Source organism: Spermophilus citellus (genome assembly GCF_964194105.1).
Source record: "Spermophilus citellus genome assembly, chromosome: 7".
Taxonomy (NCBI): Eukaryota; Metazoa; Chordata; class Mammalia; order Rodentia; family Sciuridae; genus Spermophilus; species Spermophilus citellus.
The window spans coordinates 87227984-87247798 of NC_138188.1; the positions used below are offsets into that span (position 1 = coordinate 87227984).

Consider the following 19815-nt stretch of genomic DNA (forward strand, 5'->3'; position numbering starts at 1 on the left):
TATGTAAGACTCTAAGTGAAAACCAACATAGGCTCACAACTTAAAACAAGATTGCTGTACTGCCTCTTAATATGTTTTATATTTTATGATATCTCTGTTTCTGTTTAGAAAAAAATAGGTTTCTATGCATTTGTCCCTTCTTCATCCCTCCTCCCATTTCTTTGAGGAAGAACTTCCATCAACATTCTGTTTACCTGACTTGAAAGCCATTCTTGACTCCTTTCTTTTGCTCACTCGGCACTTTAAATTCAACACAAAATTCTGTCATTTCCTGTCCTAAGTAATATTTTAAATTTCTTTATTTCACTCCACCTTTGGAATTACAATCCTAGCCCCCACCCTAAAGTGTTAAACGGCTTCTCATTCATTCTATTTAGGAAAATAATGTGTCAGGGCATCTCTGCCTATACCTTAAGACCTATCTTATGTCCCTCTCCTCCTTGCTTAGGACCATGCACCTTCTTTCAAGTTTCACAAAATACTGACCATTCTTAAATTTGGGGACCTATATAGTTATGCATGAACTCTACCTAGAGTGATCTTCTCCTATCTTTATCTAACCCCAAACAATCTTTCAATTCTTATCAACTATGGAACTTCTCAGAGTATCTCTCTCTGACACCTCTCATCTAAATTAGATGACAGGACTGGGAGGATATAGCTCAGTGGTAGAGAACTACTTTAGCTTATGCAAGGCTCTGGTTTCAATTCTGAGCGCTGCCAAGAAAAACAAAAGAAATTAGGTTATACCGTTACACTTTCTTGAAGCCCCCTTTACTTTTTTCCATATCATTACCAAATGTATTTGTAAATATATTTTTATGTGTGTGATTGTTGGTTTAACGACTGTATCCTTCTTTAATCTGTAAACACTGTAATGGTAAGAACCATGGATGTTTTCCTCAGCACTGGGCCTCCAGCACCCTAAGTCTGTCACTTAGAAATGGCTCAATAAAAATATTTAGAATAAATGAATAAGGAATGAATTGATGCAGGAATCTCAAATAATGGAATACTATTAAGAAAGGGCTCATATACTATTAAGCAAGGGTTGACCAAGGTAGGGGGTTACTTTTTCATTATTTGTTATTGGTATCCACAAATATACTTTAATTATTGGGAAGTGGGTTATATCCAGCCATAATATATCAGCATGCTGTCCCTTGTGATTGACTGACTTCTGGGCTGTGCCCTCTTATATATATATATTGTAAATCATTAAGAAAGAAATATTTTCATTGTCAAATAGTCATACTAATAGTCAATTGTCTAGTTAGAGGGGAATGAACATTTAGATAACTAGTTAAATTATCACTTTATTATTAATTTCTATTAATTACACTTCATGAAGAATGGAGGAATTCAATATACTATAATACACCCTCGAAGTTGCTTTAGAATAATAAAGTGTGTGAGTATCCTAAAATGTAACCTAGTGAATTATTAAGAAAAAGCTTTTAAAGTGACTAGTTCAATCTGTCAGTTCCCCTCCTTCCCCAAAACTAAGGTACTAGAATAAATGTTCTAAACAAAACACTGTAGATCATTTAATCATCAGATTACTTGAGGAAACCCACTGTAGAAAGACAAATGAGGGAGGCAGGCAAAGGGAAATAAATGAGCACTCACTTTGTGTCAGAGAAAATTGCAGTAGGCTCTTCCCTTAGGAGCAGCCTTTAGCATTCATATTTCCTTATGGTATACATCAGCATCTCCAGAGCCATAAAATTTCTGAATGTCTTTTTGATGACTAAACATATTTCCTTCTTTAAGGCATTATTCTGAAGGTACCTGGTGCTTTATTCTTTGTTTAGCAAGACAAGGACACTCTAAATTACAGAATGTTTATCTAGATAATAATGGATATTTCAGATGAAGATTTTATATTTTCATTTTTCTTTTAATATATATGTTGCCTCTAATATCCAAGTGCAGCTTAGAAATAAAGAATATAGAGTTTTAGTCTAGACACCCCATCAGAAACCATGTTTCTTTATTAAAGAGTTATGGTCTCCAGTACTTTAAAACTAGAGATTTTGGAGAGTGAACCAATGTGTCCTTTTTTCTCCAGAGGGAGGGCTGTGTAACCCCATGATGCTTAACTCAGCAAGACAGTTGCCTACCTGTAAAGTGGCAGTGCTTCTTTCCCTAGGCCCTGATGGTCACTTCTGAAGCCTTCATTTCTTTAACTTAAAGTGATCTCCATTGAAAGCACACATTTCTTCTTCTCCCTTTTCCTGGGAGTGTTTTAAACAGCTTCCTGTCATTTAAAGCTTGGTGAATTGCTTCTGATCTTTCCTGCAGAGTAGACTTGGATGGCTGATACAGAAGCCCTGGGAAGGAGGCTATGCCTTCAGCAGGGAGGACCTACATATACAGAGTAGTTGAGTGCAGGTGCAGAGGAAGCCAGGGAATGAGAGGACTGGGGCATCACCAGTGCCAAAGAACCTGTTTTGTATTTTTGTGAACCCATTTCTAATTTTTATAAAATCAGTGTTAGTTTAGTTTAGGAAGTAGGTCACTGGAAGCCTGCCCACTGGACTCTATCTGGTCTCTGGTCCCTTCTTTCTCTCTTTGCTTCCTGGCTGCCAAGAACTGAGCAGATTTACTTTCCCACAGTCTTCTGCCCTAATGGTTCTGCCTTGGAGCCAGCTGTCCATGGGTCATGGGCTGAAACCTAGTCTCTATAAGTTGATTTTGTCAGGTATTTTTCACCACAGAGAAAAGCTAACGAACACATACCACTAGAGTTGGGAAAGGGAACTGGGGGCTGGGGAGGAAAAGGAGAAGGGAGGGAAAAGAAGAGGTGGGGGCTGGGGAGGAAAAGGAGAAGGGAGGGAAAAGAAGAGGTACTGACTGGGGAATGAAATTTGCCAAATCATACTGTTCTGCTGGGTGCATGTAGAGTATGTAACAACAAATCCCACTATTTTGTATAATTACAATGAATTAACAAAAAGGAAAAAATGGAAAAGGAATGATGTTTGGTTTGAATTTGGCATTTTTCCTCTGGACTCGTAACAGTATAGTATATATTGTCCTAGACGAAGGCAATACTATTAAGGGAGCATGAAACCTTGATAAATTGTTGAGACTATTTGTCTCAGCAAAAGTTATTTCTTGAGTAGATAAAGATACTTTTGAACATGTTCACTTTTCTTTCAGGTCACAGGGGTTCTATTTAATAAATTACTTTTCTCAGGCACTAAGAGCCACCTTTATCCATTTAAAAAGGTTAATGCAGCTTTCCAAAGTGTCTAAGTTATTCCCAGAGAACAATTTATGCACTGAAAAAATCTTTTTATTTGGGAAGTGCCTAAATAGGAGGGAAAAAAAAGGTGAGGTACAAATTGAAGACAGAAGATTTAGTGGCTTGTATCTGAAGATTTTTCTCCCACAATTTATTTATATGAATTGATTATAGATCCCTGACTATCCCAGGTGAAATTTCAATACTCCTTCGCTTCCACCCCAGATCATCCTATTATTTTTCTTGTTTTATTTTTGTTCATAGCATTTATCACAAATACACTCTATATTTAACTTATGGAGTTTGCTACTTTCTGACTTCTTTTACTGGAATGTCAGTTCTACACACATGAAAACTTTTCTAATTGCTACACTTCTGCCCCTTTGACAGTGCCAGGCACAAACTAGCATTCAGTAATTAGTTAATAACTGGATGCAAGAATAAATCTACATTGATCAATTCATCAAGTAAATATCAAATTTCCATTTGATCAGTGCTGCACGCATCATTTTCTGGAAGGCAGTTTCACATATGGTTGGGTGCTTTCTGGCCCTGTCTGGCCATAAATCCTGCTTCTCACATGAGTTGGCTGCTTAGACCTGGGAAATTTCTTTAACTTTTCAGGACCTTTGTTTTCTTTCTCCCAGAATAAGGAGAACAAATTACCTGTTTCATGGTTATAAAATAGGTATGAAATCCTTAAAACATTCTGGTCAGTCCTTAAACATCACTGGTGTTATCATAAAATCAGTTTGTGAAAAGAAGCATATTCTTTATGCACTCATCGCCTAAATGAGATAGAGTCGTGACACTTACGTAGATATTAAAAATATTTTGCCACAGTCATCTGAATCATTTAGTTCAAAGCATATTTAAACCCTACACTTTTCATACAATTTACTTTCTGAAAATTAGCATGGCATTCATTTTATTTATTTAACAAACTCCAATGAAGTCAAACAGAGTAGTGTAATAATTCCAAAGGTCAAGCTCAGTTTTGAATTCTGCTCTGCCATTTAGTAGGTCTGTGACCCTCGGCAACTCAATTAAAACCTTTAAACTTCAGCTTTCATATTAGTAGTGTGAGCAAAAATAAAATCTGTGTAGTAGTTGGATATTAAACATAGCACTGTGCCTGATATACAATAAATCTCAATTAAAAGAAGGTTAAAAGGTTATAATAAAATACAGAGAACAGTATTTATAACAGAACTGTATTAATGTGTACAAAATTTAGTGAGTGAGAGTTGGAAGCAAAATTATATTTTTCAGACTCCAAATTCAATCCTAAATAAATAAATTTAAAAATCATATTTTAGAAGAAGTTATCTTTGGAAAAGGAAATTTGAATGAGAAACGATATCCTATTTGACAGCAAATCTCTTAGCATATGACTTCCTTCATGTTGCTAAATATAAAGTACAGTGTGTATCAGTAACAGTTTAAGAGATGTAGTTGTCTCTTTAAGTCAACACTTCTGAATTTTTAAAAATTCAACAACTTATATACCATCCTCTTCTTATGCTCTATACTCATCAATTTAAATTTATGAAGATACTAAGTAAGAAAAAAAACCCTATGTACACATATCTTCAAGGTTATTATCTAAAAATGTTATTAATATTGTATAATATTGGCTGTGTTAGGAAGTTTTGTAAACACCACATTTTGCACCCAAGTAGGTGTATTGGTTGCTACACTTAGATACAGTGGAGTAGATGGGAAATGCTTCAGCTGAGATTCTTTAATAATTGCTGGAGTCACGGGGGTGGGAGGGAGGGGAAATGAGTTTCTCAGGTCACCCCAGAGTAGACCACAGGAATCAGTGTATCACTAAGCTTTTTGGCCAGGTTGAGACTGGAATAGGTGTGTCTATAACTGCACCTTCGAACTAGGAGTAACCAGGACAATATGCTTTGATGAGTGTAAAGAGTCTCAAGATTGTCCTAAAGTCCTAAGCAATTATTTTTATTTCAGGAAAAAAAAAAAAAGGAACTTTGGTAAGGTGGTGTCTCCAAGTTTGCTGCTGTTTGTCCATACTTGAGTTTTCTATATAGAGAAAAAATGATGGAAGTAAGGTTGAAAATGGGAAATTTTCAAGTTAGTAGTTTATTACTTTTATCACTTTGTTGTAACTTTTAGGTAGAATACAAGTTAAATGTATTAACTGAAAATGCCACAAATACTGCAAACATTATATAGAATCAAAATATTGATCCTGCCCAAATAAGAGATGGGAATGTATTTTAAAAATTCCATTTATTCCCAATTTTCAAAAAAATCTCCATACTTTTTTCCATATTGGCTACATTAGTTTGCAGTCCCGCCAGCAATGTATGAGTGTACCTTTTCCCCCACATCCTTGCCAACACTTATTGTTCTTTGTCTTCATAATAGTTGCCATTCTGACTGAAGTGAGATAAAATCTTAGAGTGGTTTTGACTTGCATTTCTCTAATTGCTAGAGGTGTTGAGCATTTTTTCATATATTTGTTGATTGATTGTACATTATCTTCTGAGAAGTGTCTCTTCAGGTCCTTGGCCCATTTATTGATTAGGTGTTTTTTTTATTTTTCAGTGTTTAGCTTTTTGAGTTCTTAGAGAGATTAGTGCTTTATCTGATGTATGATGGGTAAAGATTTGCTCGCAAAATGTAGGCTCTCTATTCACGTCAAAGATTATGTATACGGGGTAAAAATGGGAGTTCATAACCCACTTGAATCAAAGTGTGAAATATGATATATCAAGAACTATGTAATGTTTTGAAAAACCAACAATAAAAAAAATAATAAAATAAAATGACAACTGGAAAAATGTAAAAAAAAAAAAAAAAAAAAAAAACCTCCACTACCTTGGCAGTGCTCTTATGCCTTCAATAAAATACTTAAAAAAAAAGATTATTTCTTTTGCTGAGAAGAAACTTTTTAGTTTGAGTCCATCCCATTTATTGATTCTTGATTTTAATTCTTGTGCCAAAGGAGTCTTATTAAGGAAGTTAGGGCTAATCCCACATGATGTAGATTAGGGCCTACTTTTTCTCCTAGTTGCAGAGTCTCTGGTTTTATTCCTAGGTCCTTGATCTACTTTGAATTGAGTTTTTTTGCATGGTGAGAGATAGGGGTTTATTTTCATTTTGTTGCATATGGATTTCCAGTTTTCCAGCACCATTTGTTGAAGAGGCTATTTTTTCTCCGATGAATGTTTTTGACACCTTTGTCTAATATAAGACCCAGCTATATAAGGAGGCTGATTCATAGTGGGATAGGGAGAGGGAGCATGAGAGTCTAGAAACTCCAGCATCTTCTGGGGATAATTGGGACCCATCATAAGGAGCAGTGGTAGGGTATGGAGTAGATACTAGATATGTGTGGGTGCAGTATTCAGAACCAAGTTGCTCTCTTCCTAGCAATCTTCCAGAGACTCCAAAATGTCAGGGCTGTCTTATTTTATTTTCAGTGTCTTGAGAAGCTAGACAATGATGGTATAGATGTGGTCAACAGAACACAGGTGTGTGTCAGCCATTTGTGTGAGCCTCCTGTTTATAGACTGTCCCAGGAGCTCAGAACTAACCAGAGTTATGTATGTTCTTCCCAAAGTCATTACACTTATGACTGAGAAGTATGTTATAATGCCGAAGGAAGGAAGTTCCTGTTGACATTATTTTTTTCAGTCTATTTTTGAGAGTAAACTCCTGCCTTCCTTTCCCACATCCTCACCAAAGTGACTTTGTTCACCATGAACTGGCTATTCTAAAATGATGACACAGAAGCAAGATGTATTTCCTTCCTTTTGCTAAAGACTTAATTAATTATCTAGGGCAGATCTTTAATGACAGCTAAAATACCATTTTCACCCTAAAACCCAAGCTTTTAAGATGCACTCAACTGTTTGCATAAACCTTTACAATTTTATTTTCTTCTTGTTTTTATGCATAGACCAAACCACCAACCTGAAAGACTTTTTTCCAGCACACAAACTATGCTGTGAGAGCAAGTTGGGCCCTTCCGGAAAGTGTTTTAACTAATCAGGCCAATAAAAGGGCATCCAGGAAAATACTTATTAAATATGAGACTGACTGGTATTTTAAGGATTAAAGATAATTTCCATTTATTTGTCCAACCTACATTAACATCTTTAAAACCAATTTCTATCACTTTTTCCTGAGTTCCATGTTTTCACGCATTCACATCAGAGTTATTGCTCATCAAGGGCCATTATTAGAAGATTCTGATCTTCACCCATACTTTTTTCCTGGTCTCCCTTTTGATTTATCCATGTATTTCCTGAGAAAATTATACCCAAACCATTGAATTTTGAGTGGCTGGAGTAGTCTTGAATTTCTTTGCTAAGAGATTTTTTTTTTTTTTTTTTTACATTACTTGGTCATGAAAAGATTGAAAATTCTCTTAGAACTGTGGGTTGAGTGTTGGAATCCTCTGACCTTAAGTATGTTGATATTACAAATGACCAGCTGTCTCTAAATTGGTGAGTCTGCCTCACTGTGCTGCCAGATGTTTGGTTTGAGTTCTTCCTATTTATAATATCTTTTTTTCTGTTTCAGACATTATGATTTATACCTTAGTTTTTTTAGTACAAAAGTCAGACTTTCTTACCCTTAACAAACTGAAGCTGAATAATGAAAATAATATTAAAATATCATAACCAAAATCTGTGCTTTTGTTTTTGTTAATTATTTCTGATAATTCACGAAGCCTTCAGTGAGCTTTGACTACATGGCTATTTGAGTAAAACTTTATAATTTTCTTTTCTTTTTGCTTTCTGTGCATGACACCCTTATCCAAAAGTACATTGAGATCAGCCTCAGTCCTTCCAGCACCTTGGAGTGAAGGCTGGTGATATCGACATCATAAATAACTCTTTTCTAGGTGCTGCAATGGAACAAATATGGTTGCTGCTGCTTCTAACAATTAGAGTGCTTCCGGTGTCTGCTCAGTTCAATGGTTACAACTGTGATGCCAACCTCCACAGTAGATTTCCTGGTAAGTTGGAACCTAATCTATGAACTAATTGCTTCTGAAAGGAGTGATTATGTTAAAACAGTAAATCATTTAAATACATAGGGAAGATGGGGGTCTCTCCTTTTATATTAAGCAGATATTAACAAATGCAAATGACAAGAGACATTTTTCTGGAGTTGTAATTTATACCCACATTAACATACAAAGTGTTCATCAAAGTTAATATTATTATAATGGCTGTTCACAAATGTAAAAAATATTGACTGGTAGGTAGTGAAATTGGGAGAGGCTAATTTCATTCAAAAATTTGCTGGAGGACTTTTTTATCTGCAACTAGATTTATTTAAGAATAATGGTTAAGAAAATGACTGTGAAATATTATGTGACACCTTCAAAATACTCTGTCAATGAAATGTTGGTCATCATCAAAGTACACAGGTCAGCTGCAGAATGAATTTCACAGAAACCCATTAAGTTGTGACAGACATGAGATTCTGACCCTATTGGTGGACATATTCCCCAGCTTCCTAAAATCTGCACTCAGTGAGAAAGTTCTGAAAATTGCATTAAAGTATTTGTCATTTTATATTAACTAGAGTTATAAAACCATGATTCAACACTTATAAAATAAAGATTAGAGAATCAGAAACTACTTTTCCATGTCGTCATGCAAACTGAATACCTTTGGCCATACTGTGCTTTCTCTAAATCTGCCTAAGTCCTGTGCTTGGAGCATGCTAGCACAATAGCACACCTGTGTGGAGCAAATTCCAGGGAGTTACAAGTTAGATTTCTACCTCAGAATAAATCCTAGCTTGTTTCTGAATGATGTCCTAAGCCGAGACCAAGTACAAGTTTGTGGCCTGTGAAGTAAATAGAAGTCATGGTGGGGAGCACTTAAAGGTAAGATTATAAAGTGTGCTAAGAGTCATTAATTGTTCTGAATATCATAAACTAATTCTTTTTTTACTTGTTTTATTATGGAAAATTCAAGCATATAAAAATAGAGATTTTTTTAAAGCCCTCATACTTATCATCTACCTTTATCAATGATCAACATTTATAAATTTTATTTTCTCTCTCTTTCCTCATCACGTCCATCCATGGAATATTTTAAAGGAAATTTATTATTCATACTTCAGTGTATATATCTGATGGACAAGAAATTTACTTCATGTATACACCCAATATTTTTAATAATTCCTTGGTATTTGCTAATACTCAGCTTAGTTGCCTCTCATTTGGTTGCTTGTTCAATATATTTCTGAGACTGGATTTCACTGATTGCAAACCCATGGTACCATTCAGCGTATTCCCTTTTGTCTGTGTAGCCTGTAAATTAATTAGAGCTAGAGGCTTGGGTAAATGCAGGTTCGAGTGTTTTGGCAAGAATGCTTTGTCTATCATACCATGTAATGACAGTGTTCTGCTTTTATTTTGTAGACCTTAGAGAGCCACTGGGTCTTTTTTAAAGATACATTTTAAGATGTTGGATGTGCTCACATTTTTTTTTAAGAAAACAGACATTGGGAAAAGTGAAAAAACAAAGAAGAGACTAGGAGCAGCAGACTGTGAAGGCAGGGATGGTAGGAGCAGGAGAAGGAGGCAAGTTCATGAGGTCCTCAAGCTGGACTCAGCAGGACTTGAGAGGGATTGGATTGGGAGAGATAAGAGGAGGGGAAGACCAGAGGATGCATTGAATTTGAACAACTGGGTGTTGATACTGTTAGATGACACCAAAAATATAGGACACTTGCATGCTTTAGAAAGGAGGTTTGAGTTTGGAAATCATAGCCTATAGGTGTGTATTTTTTTTTTTAAGAAAGAAAGTATAGTGGCAACTTCTATCCAATAGTAGGAAATATGTACCTAAGTCTGAGAAAGGAGGTCACAACTGAAGATAGCTATGTGAGAGTAGAATTCCTTGTTGCTGTGTGGGCAATTAATAGAGGACAGAAAAATAAAGGGCTTCAAAAAGATGATATAGACAACTTTTATGGTAAAGGAAAACAACGATCAATCTGAATCACAAATTGAAATGAGAAAAGTGTATTTGAGACTAGAGATTCCTGAGTGATGGGAAAGCATTCAGAGATTGGAAATACTAATAAGGAAATAATTGATAAAAAGAACAAAGAAAATACAGAAGAGATGAATGATGCAGGTAGGGGAGTCAACCTTGGCAAAGTTCGAGCTGTTTCTTTGATTTAGGAGAGAAGGAACAATGAAGAAACAGGCAGAAGGAAAGAGAGGTGCTAATCATTGTCCCCTCCTCATGCAGTGGGAGCTGGTGGCCTTCAGAGGAATGGGGCCAGAGGCCCATGAAACTAGGAAGGGTGATCAAGACCTGCTCCTGTGATGTGTGGGGAGAAAGCTAAGATGTAGAAAGTTTGCTCAGCAGAGAGGATTTAGCTATGTTCCAGTTATATGTACATGGATGTGCTAATAAAACATATTGAACAACCAAAGAGTGACTAGGATAGCAAGAAGAAGTGCTTATCATATGGAGAATCTTTAAAAATGATGGTAAAGTGTTCATTTATAAATTTGCAACAAAATCACATTGGATAGTTAGAATATGTGGATTCTACAACTTTGCCCCAAACACGTATTGGCAGAATCTCTGAATGTATTGATCAGATGAACTAGTGTATATTGTGGTTAAGAACAAATGATAGTGTATTCGGTTATCTTCTGGTATCCATTTTTCCAAGTAAAGCACAATTGTAAGTTGGGGAAATAGTATTGAAAACAAAATCTTCTCCCAATCCCCAAATCTTCTCTATCAAGGTGGTAGATAAAGAAACACTTTTATCATTGAATAAGCATTAAACTCAGAATGTGATGTATATCACAGGCAATAAAGAAAAGATTGCAAAGACAGAAAGAAATCTCACCCTTTTATATATCCAAGCAGATGCAGCCCATTATATATATGTTTTCAAGATTAGCAATAACTGGTCTTCAAGTAAGACGACATGACAGCACCATTTGTCACATATCTTAGATCCACCTGGTAATTGGGGTGACCATCTGTGTTAGCTTATTGGTTTCATCCAGTAGAAAAATTAACTTCTTATGTCTTTATGACAGGAGGTAATTTTGTACTTTGAAGCAAGGCTCACAGTAAGTCTGGCTCCCATCTTCTTACTGGGAGATATGGGTGCTATTTTCCTTAATGTTTACAGTTCTAAGGGATGGTTCCCTGGTCCTTGAGAAAGACATCCTGGGTCATAAGGTTTATGAAAGTCCTATCTTAGTTTCAAAAGGGATTTATATATATTTCAAAGAGAGAGGAAATTATTTACAAATTCCAAGTTCTCCAAAGTAAATGCTTTAAGAAAAGACAGGGGGAGGAGTTTTTTATTTTCAACAGGGAAAGTCAAACCTCTTATTTTAATTTGAATTTTTCTTTACAAATATTAGCACTTTTAGGGCTAATATTTAGTATTATCTGGCTCTGGCAACAAATAGCCAAACTTTCCTAACATGTATACAAAGATACCCCTCACACCATTGTTATAATTAAAGATTTGTATTTAAAAAAAACAAAAACCCTAAAATACAAGTACAATTAGAATTTCCAGAAGAGGATTTAAGTTTTATAGGTATTATTTAATACCCATTTTTTTTTGCATGCTGTGTTCAAGAAGAACAAAATGAACAAATAAAGCCTAAAGGTTAATTGCTCATTGCCCTCTTGACTTTTTGGCTTCTGTTCCACTCGTGATCATCTGTGATGTCATTAGGAGCTCCACAAGCTGCTCAGACACTGAGCAATAAGGCAGAATGAGAATGAGACTAGCAAAGGAAAGGGGCTATCTAAATGCAAAGCAATGTTAATAATGAGGAGAGTAATCATCTCACCCTATCTGACCTTTGCTGTTTCTTGGCATTAGAATTATTTTCTTTAATTTCCGTGGCATTTATTCTTGGGCCAAGATAACCCCGATGCTCTAATTCATTTAAATTTAAAGAGATACCCTCTAACTCTAAAGGGTACCGAAGCCAATAGCCAGGAAAAGACTCATTCTTCACTGAAATTATAGTTGTGCTCTTCCCTAAATAAAACTCAAAACAATTGACTATTGGAGTACCAAAAAGGTATTTGGCCAGGTAAAACCTACAGATAAATGTGCTTGGACACTGTGATTAATGGATATCTTTTGGCACTAGCACCTGATTTTGGACAGCAATGATGTAGGAGACTTAGTCTAAACATGCAGATCTCTATAGAGTTATTTAATGATACAGATATGACCAAGGGGCAAGTGGGTTTTTGGTGACAGAGATTTAATTGCCTGACACTATCTTATGATGAACTAAAATGTTATAAGAAGCCCATTTTAACTCTGTGTAATATAACTTGTAATTTGGTTTCTATTTAAAATAACACTAATAAGGAAGGAAGCAGTATGCTCCATATATTGAATGGTAGGCATATCACAGAATTCTCTTTTACTCCTCTCAACAAATACACAATGTTTTTTAAACCTCTCTTTACAGTAAGGAATTGAGGATTAAAAATTGCTTCTAATATTGCAAAACTAGTAATTGACAAAGCTATAAAACTGGAACACTTTCTATCAAATGTCAAAGCCTAAAAATAAACTTTGGCAGTTTTTTAAAAAATGATGTAGGGATGGAGAAACCTCCATATTTAAGAATCTGAAGTCATGTAACAGGGCAATTTGTTTTCCTTTTCAAGACCTGTTTGACTAAGAGAATATATGGTAACATCTACTAATATTTCAATGAAAAAAAAATTTTAAAAAATTGCAAGGAAAATAAAATCAAGAATCATTAATTTAATGGATAGAATTCATAGTTGGGTTAGGAAAATGAACTAATTTTGTGTTAGACTTTGCTTAACCATTGCATTGTTCTCTGCCCAAAGATGAAGTAAACATGGAGAATGAAGTAACTGTCCCAGGGATATATCCTGGCCCTCTGTGCAGACAAGAAAGGCCTGTTCTCCTACTTGCGTGCTCAGTGACACTGTTTTGGCCTCTAAGTTGTCAGGAGGATGCCTGCTTTCTGTCTTGCACCTGTGACTACAATTTCTGTCCAGATGAGACAGAAGAACTGATTCAAGCGGTGATGACTGACCAAATTCTGAATAATCTGTAGTGATAAAGTGTAGTGAAGAGAACAGTTAGCAAGTGCAGTGACTGGATAATTCAGGGTCCATATTCCACTGTATTTTAATGAAACTATTTATTGCATGAATCTTATACTTCCTCTGTACAAGTAAAACACACACACACACACACACACACACACACACACACACACACACATATTATTTTTATCCCTGTCCCTGAAAAAGTTGACCAAACTTTTCTGGTTCCAAAGTGTGGAGTAGCTAGTATGATTTTAAGTATGCAAAGTTTGCCTCAGATTGCATATGAATTTCTCACAGCACTGAAACAGCAGCTTGTATTTGCTAACGAGAAACAGATGTTGTAATGAAAACCTAAGGTGACAAGAAACCTGTTCAATGTAGAGAGAAAGCTTGAATTCCTAATCCACTTCAAATTCATCAGCTGTTGGTATTTTGCGTAGATGAAATATCAATACCCCTTTAGGACTTCTTGCTGTTTTAGTACCAAAATCTCAATCTTGTATAAAAACTTGGTGGGAGGAAAGATAAGTTTAAAAATGAGCTAGAATAATGCACATAGCATCTGTTCTTAGTCAATTTGTAAGCTTCTGTAGTACAAATATCACCATGCTCATTTTAGAAATAGAAGCAGAAAGTATGTATAAATTACTCTGAGAATCTACGAAGATGGTATAAATTAGTATTAGAATGTTTATTGGAGCTCAGGAAGTACATTATTGCCATATGAAATTTTCTATGTCACTCTTCAGCATACAGAAGTTTCCTACTATATTGAATAGGTTATTGTTTATACTATCAGTTTTAAACCAATATTTCTCTTAAATACCTGTGGATACAGTATATCCTGTTTACATGATCCTTGCATCTAAAAGCATATTGTCTCCACCTGCTCACTGTGGACCCTCACCCCCCAGGGGTCCCTGTGTCTTCTCCTTTATTTCAGAGTCCCCAGGGCAGCATCTCACACATGGCCAGGAAGTAGACACTTCCTGGGGACTCCTTGGCTACAGAGGCACAGGCACTACTATTGCTACTGGAGTTTCTTGTGAGAAACTCCTCCACTTGGCATAGCTGGCTTTTGAAGTGGGCCATTGTGCCTCACCTACTTATTAAAGTGCTGTGATTGTGGAATGGGGTAGAAATGCAAGCAGGAGAAGACGGATCCTCTTCCCAGTTCTGTTGCACAGGTTGCCATGGGAGCACTGAAGTAGACTGACTTAGGCTCCATTTCACAGACTTTTATGAGATCTGTTTCACTGAGATTTAAAACCAGTTAAGTTCTCAGACAAGGAAGGGAGTTATGCATGATTTATGTCTCTCTCCATCCTGTCCCTTTTATATCTGAACTTGTCCCTCTTGTGAGCATGTGATCATACAAAGGTATTTGATGGGTGTGCTTAACCTCTCCAAGTGGAATCCACCTAAGAGCTTCTGTCCAGTCAGAATACATAGTTGTGACTTAATCAATTGATTGAAAGACTTGTAACATCAGCGTCACCTGGGAGTTTGTGCAAAACAGAAACTCAGGGCCCCACTTCATATCTACTGAATTAGAATCTGCATTTTCACAAGTTTCTCCAGTGATTTGTTTGCACTGTTAAGTATAAGAAATATATTTAGAGCATGGTATTCATAATGGTCTTGCTTGCTTTATGAATGAAACCACAGTGTTTGGGTCATCCCCACCTGGCAATTATGTACTTGTTCCTGCTAATGGTAATAGAAATCAGCAAAATATATCACTGTTAAGGAGAAATTAAAAGACTAAAAGACTAAAATACCTAAACAAATTGCAAACATCTGCAAATTTCCTAGATTTAAATGGAGTTTTTTAAAGTCACAGAAAATTTAGTGATTAAGAATATTGATGTTCATTCCAAAATTTGAAAACAGAGGAATCATCTCAGGCATTTGGCAAAGGACAGAAAGGAAATATGAGCTCTGGGCAGTCAAAATGAACCCACCTCAATTGTGTGTATAATCTCAATGTGAATCTTGGAATTTGATATTAAAGAGTTAGACATCATGAACACTGTTTATGAAAGAATCATAGTAAAAAGTATTTTAGTAAATATCTGCCGCGTACCAAAACCCAGAGTTCTCTGTGAGTTCATAAGCTAACAAGAAAGCAAATATCCACTCCCAGATAAAATGTAAATGATATAGTAGACTCACAATTGAAGTGACATGGGACAGGACACAAGAGGATGATTGCACTCTATCCTGATAACTAGAGGAAGTCTCATTGAAAGGCAACTTTGATACAATTTTTCTGGTCTCAACTTATTTCCATTTTTACCTGAGTGCTCTCATGGCTAGTTTCAAAGTTGTTATGGTTAATTGTTGAAAATACTGAGTATTTATAATTCTCAAATTTACGTTTTTTACTTTCTTTCCCTGACATTTTATACTCATATTTCCAACTACTTGCTCTACATTTATGCTTGAATGTCCTCTCAAAAACTAAGCTCATCAACTTTCTCATCCTGACTTCTTTGTCCTGAGAAATAATTCACTCAAATGCCAAAGTAAGAAACCCAACCATAAATGACACACCTTCTCTTCATTTCATTTTTTAATTAAATTCTTATCAAATTTAGCCAGTTGGAATTACTCCATTCCTTCCTAACAATCACCTCCCAAACACCTGTACTCTACCAAGACAGAGTTTGGTACAGTATATTTGATACTGTTCACAAGCCTTTACCATTTCCATATCAGGCTTAGTTGCAATTGGCTATTTTCCTCTGCTTCCTCTATTCAACCAAAGCTCCTTGAATACTGGAGTATCTTGTTAATGTTTTCATCTTCTATTTGGCACAGAGACTTACACATAATATGTATACAACAGGTGCTTTTCTTTTGAGTAATTTGTTGACATAAAATGGCATGTAGTTTGGGACATTTTGAACCAAATTTTGGGGCATTGATATCTTTGTGTTAAAGAACATACTTGTGAAAATTGTATGATTAATTGAATTGATCTCTGTGCTTATTATTCCATAACATAATAAAAAAAATTTAAACCATCTAATACTAGTGAAAGGAAGTATAGGTATCCCATAACAGTAATTAGATAAGGTGAAAATGTTTCCATGAATCAAAATCTAATAAAATCTAGCTTCATTAGGATGTTGCTGGATTTAAGCAAGTTGACTTTGAAATTGTTGAAAGAACAAAGTTAGTTATGCTTATCAGATAGATGTATGATATGCTGCAAATATATTGTCTGAAAGTGTGTCTCAAGGAGAAGGTGGGAATAATGTTTCTAGGAATAGGACAATCAGGGATAAAGAAGTTGTGCAGTATCTTGATTTACATATATGGAATGGGATCCATCTCCTTGGAATCCCATTTACATGGTAACTTTATTCTACGAATCTCAAAGGCAGAACACATTTTCATACATGATAAAGTAGGTGGTTGGCAGTGTGACAGCTTATTTAGAATTAGCATAATTTTAGAAAATGTGAGACAGACTGACTATACCACTTCCTGATTGATATATGAGTGGAGTCTAGAACATTATTTTTACCAATTTGATTGAATATTGTATTCTAAATATTTCTATAAAAATAGCTTGGATAAAAATTTCAGGGCAATATATTGCCATTTTGGCAATATAACTACATCAGCTCTGTAAGCAGTTCTGCAGCTTAAATGCATTTGGTATCTTTATACCTAAAATATTAAAAATCATCCTCTAAAGATATGTATTTCTTTATATTTTTGTCATTAACTTGTACTCATTGTTTAATACTCAAGTATTGTACTAAGGAATGTTTTAATTCAGGCCAGTCATGGACAGTAAAAAACTCAAAATATTTAGCTGTTGAAAGCAATGGTTATTCAGTAACTCTGAAAAAAAAAATCTCTTCTTTTGGCAGAAATTGTCCTTTGACAACATGAAGTATCATTTTTTTCCCCTCAAAGCCTTCTAAATGGTAAAGTTTAACTGGATGAATGTCTCTAGTATCTACAACCAGGAGAAAAAAAGAAAAAAAAATGTGTTTCTCTCTGAAGGCTAGTAAAAAGTCTTTGGAAAACTGGTTTAGAATGGATTTGAACAGATCTTTTTTCTTACACTGCACAAAGCCTTTAATTCGTGACCATATCTTCAGGTGGGATCAGCCTACAGCAGATTCAGTTCCATTACAGGGGTTACAAGTCTTCAGTTGTAAAGCAGAAAGCAAAAGAGAGCTTTACATTTGATATTACAGTCATCTCCATTTGTTAAGGTATTCTCAGCATCAGTTAATCCCATCCAACAGAGGTGAGGAAGCTGAAGTTTGGGTCTGGTTTAAATTAAGGATAAAGATACCTCTTTTCGGTGACATATCTCTTTTTGGTGACATATTTATTGATATGTATTTACTTTATCATGCAGTGCAATTAAACTTGTTCACTGAGCCTAAAGCAAATTCTCAGTGAACTCTCTAATAGCTGGGGATTGGATTGGACACTCAGGTAAACGTTGTGTTACCCTGATGAAACTGTTTTTTTAAGATCACTTTGTAAAAGTTTCCTCTGATCATTCTTGTGCCTGCCACATGGTCTCCTTCCCTGTCATTTTTCCCTTTACATATTAGATCCTAATGAAAATGAAATTGTCTGGCTCCCAATCAGCCTGAGCATATTTCATTATTCACACTTCCCCTTACATAGCTGACTTCTATTGATACTTCAAACTAAAATCAATGCCATCTTCTTCAGGAAGGCATTCCTAACCAGCTGGTCTAACTAGGTGAGCTTGGCTTTCTCTGCCACCTGAAAGCTCTCTGGATGGATCTTTCTGTCAATGTGGGCCACATTAATGTGTCTCCTCCTTGACTCAGATACACTTCAGAACAGACACAGGACCACTACTTCTCTCTCTTTTCTGATTCTGAGGATTGAACCCAGGGATGCTCTGCCACTGAGCTATATCCCTAGTCCTTTTTATTTTTATTTTTTTTTATTTTGAGACAGGGTTTCACTAAGTTGCTGAAGCTGGTGTTGAATTTGTAGTCCTCCTGCCTTGGTCTTCCAGTCTCTGGGATTATAGGCCTATACCACTTTGCCTATTTCTGGATGACTAATTTTTAAACCCTCAGTGCAATCTATTGTCCAGTAATTATTGAGTAATTAAGTAATTACTCATGGAGTGCATCAGTGAATATGATAGCTTTTTTTTTTTTTTGCTTTCTGTGACTTTCAGTTTACTGGAGAAATATATAAATGTTTTAAAAACAATATGACAATGTAAAATAAAGTGGCATACTTTTGATTTGTGATCAGGGGAATCTTTGGGAAAAGGAAATGAAACCTGAGACCTAATAGATGAGTAAAGTTACTATCAAGGCTTGGGGATAGAGGAGTGTTTCAAGCAGAAGAAAGCACTGTATGAAGATCTTGTGCATAAAGCTGTGTCATGATTTTTTAAATGCTCACAGTACTTTACGAGGAGTAATGTATACCTAGTTTATACCATCTTAATGCAGTATGAAATTTTAACATTCATATACATTTATATTACCCCATCCAGAGGAAGATAGAGAACATTTTTATCTCCCCTGAAGTTTTTCTTGAGAAAATTCCACCCTAGGGGATAACCACTATTTGGACATCTATCACTCTATCACTCTGTGGGATGCTTTCAGACAACTGAAAGACACTCAGTGTAACAGATATAGGAAGTAGTGTGGTAGGAGAAGGAGTGAGAATGCAGTGCTGGACAGATGGCAGATCATGAAGAGCCTTGAGAACCTGGCTCAAGATGTGGACTTTGAACTAAGTGAAAAGAGTAAGAAGTGGACATAACTGCATTAATGTGTTAACAACTGTACTAACCAAAATGGTTGAAAGTGGAGGTAAAAGAACCAGTTAGGAAGTTAATGCAATGTTCCAGGGGAAAGATAATGATAATGGGCCCAGGAATAGCAAGTAGATGGAGAAAAATCAGAGTTTAAGATGTAGTTTAAAGCTTACAGATACTCAAAAAGCATTTTTTTTTGAAATGAACCATACTATTTTAGGAAAGAATATCACTTAGAAATCATTGTTACACTGCAACAGTTAATGTTGCTAAAGGGTATAGAGATATCCCCCCCCCAATTTAAATGCTATGTATTATTTTTATAGTGATAAAATGTATTCTTAACTAATTTATCTCATTTTTTACTCATAAAATGAATATTGCTTGAAATTTTACATAATACCCAGCCTAGTATTTGCCTTTTGTTTGGGAAAAAAAAATTCTGTCCTTTTCTTATGTATAATTACAATGAGTTTAAACCTATTACCAAACATAGAAATTTATGTACATACTTATTTACAGCCTCAAAATATGACTCATTTTGCTGGCAAAAAAATGTATAGGGAAGAAATATTCCAAAGAAATATGATTTTGAACACTTCTACTGTTAAATTAGGGCTGAATTACTTAAGCAAATTAATTCTATGATAAAAATCTTGATGACATTT

General features: G+C 35.4%; 1 protein-coding gene across 1 annotated transcript in view; it reads left to right on the forward strand.

Moving 5' to 3' along the window:
• The window catches only part of ZPLD1 (zona pellucida like domain containing 1), a gene marked incomplete at its 3' end in the record, with an annotated part of 57838 nt that overhangs the window by 13391 nt on the left and 24632 nt on the right, over positions 1-19815 (forward strand). Inside the window, exon 2 of the mRNA XM_081302042.1 lies at positions 8136-8249. Coding sequence (XP_081158168.1) covers positions 8144-8249 — 106 coding nt within the window. The 5' untranslated portion in view covers positions 8136-8143. The remainder of the gene's footprint in view (positions 1-8135; positions 8250-19815) is intronic.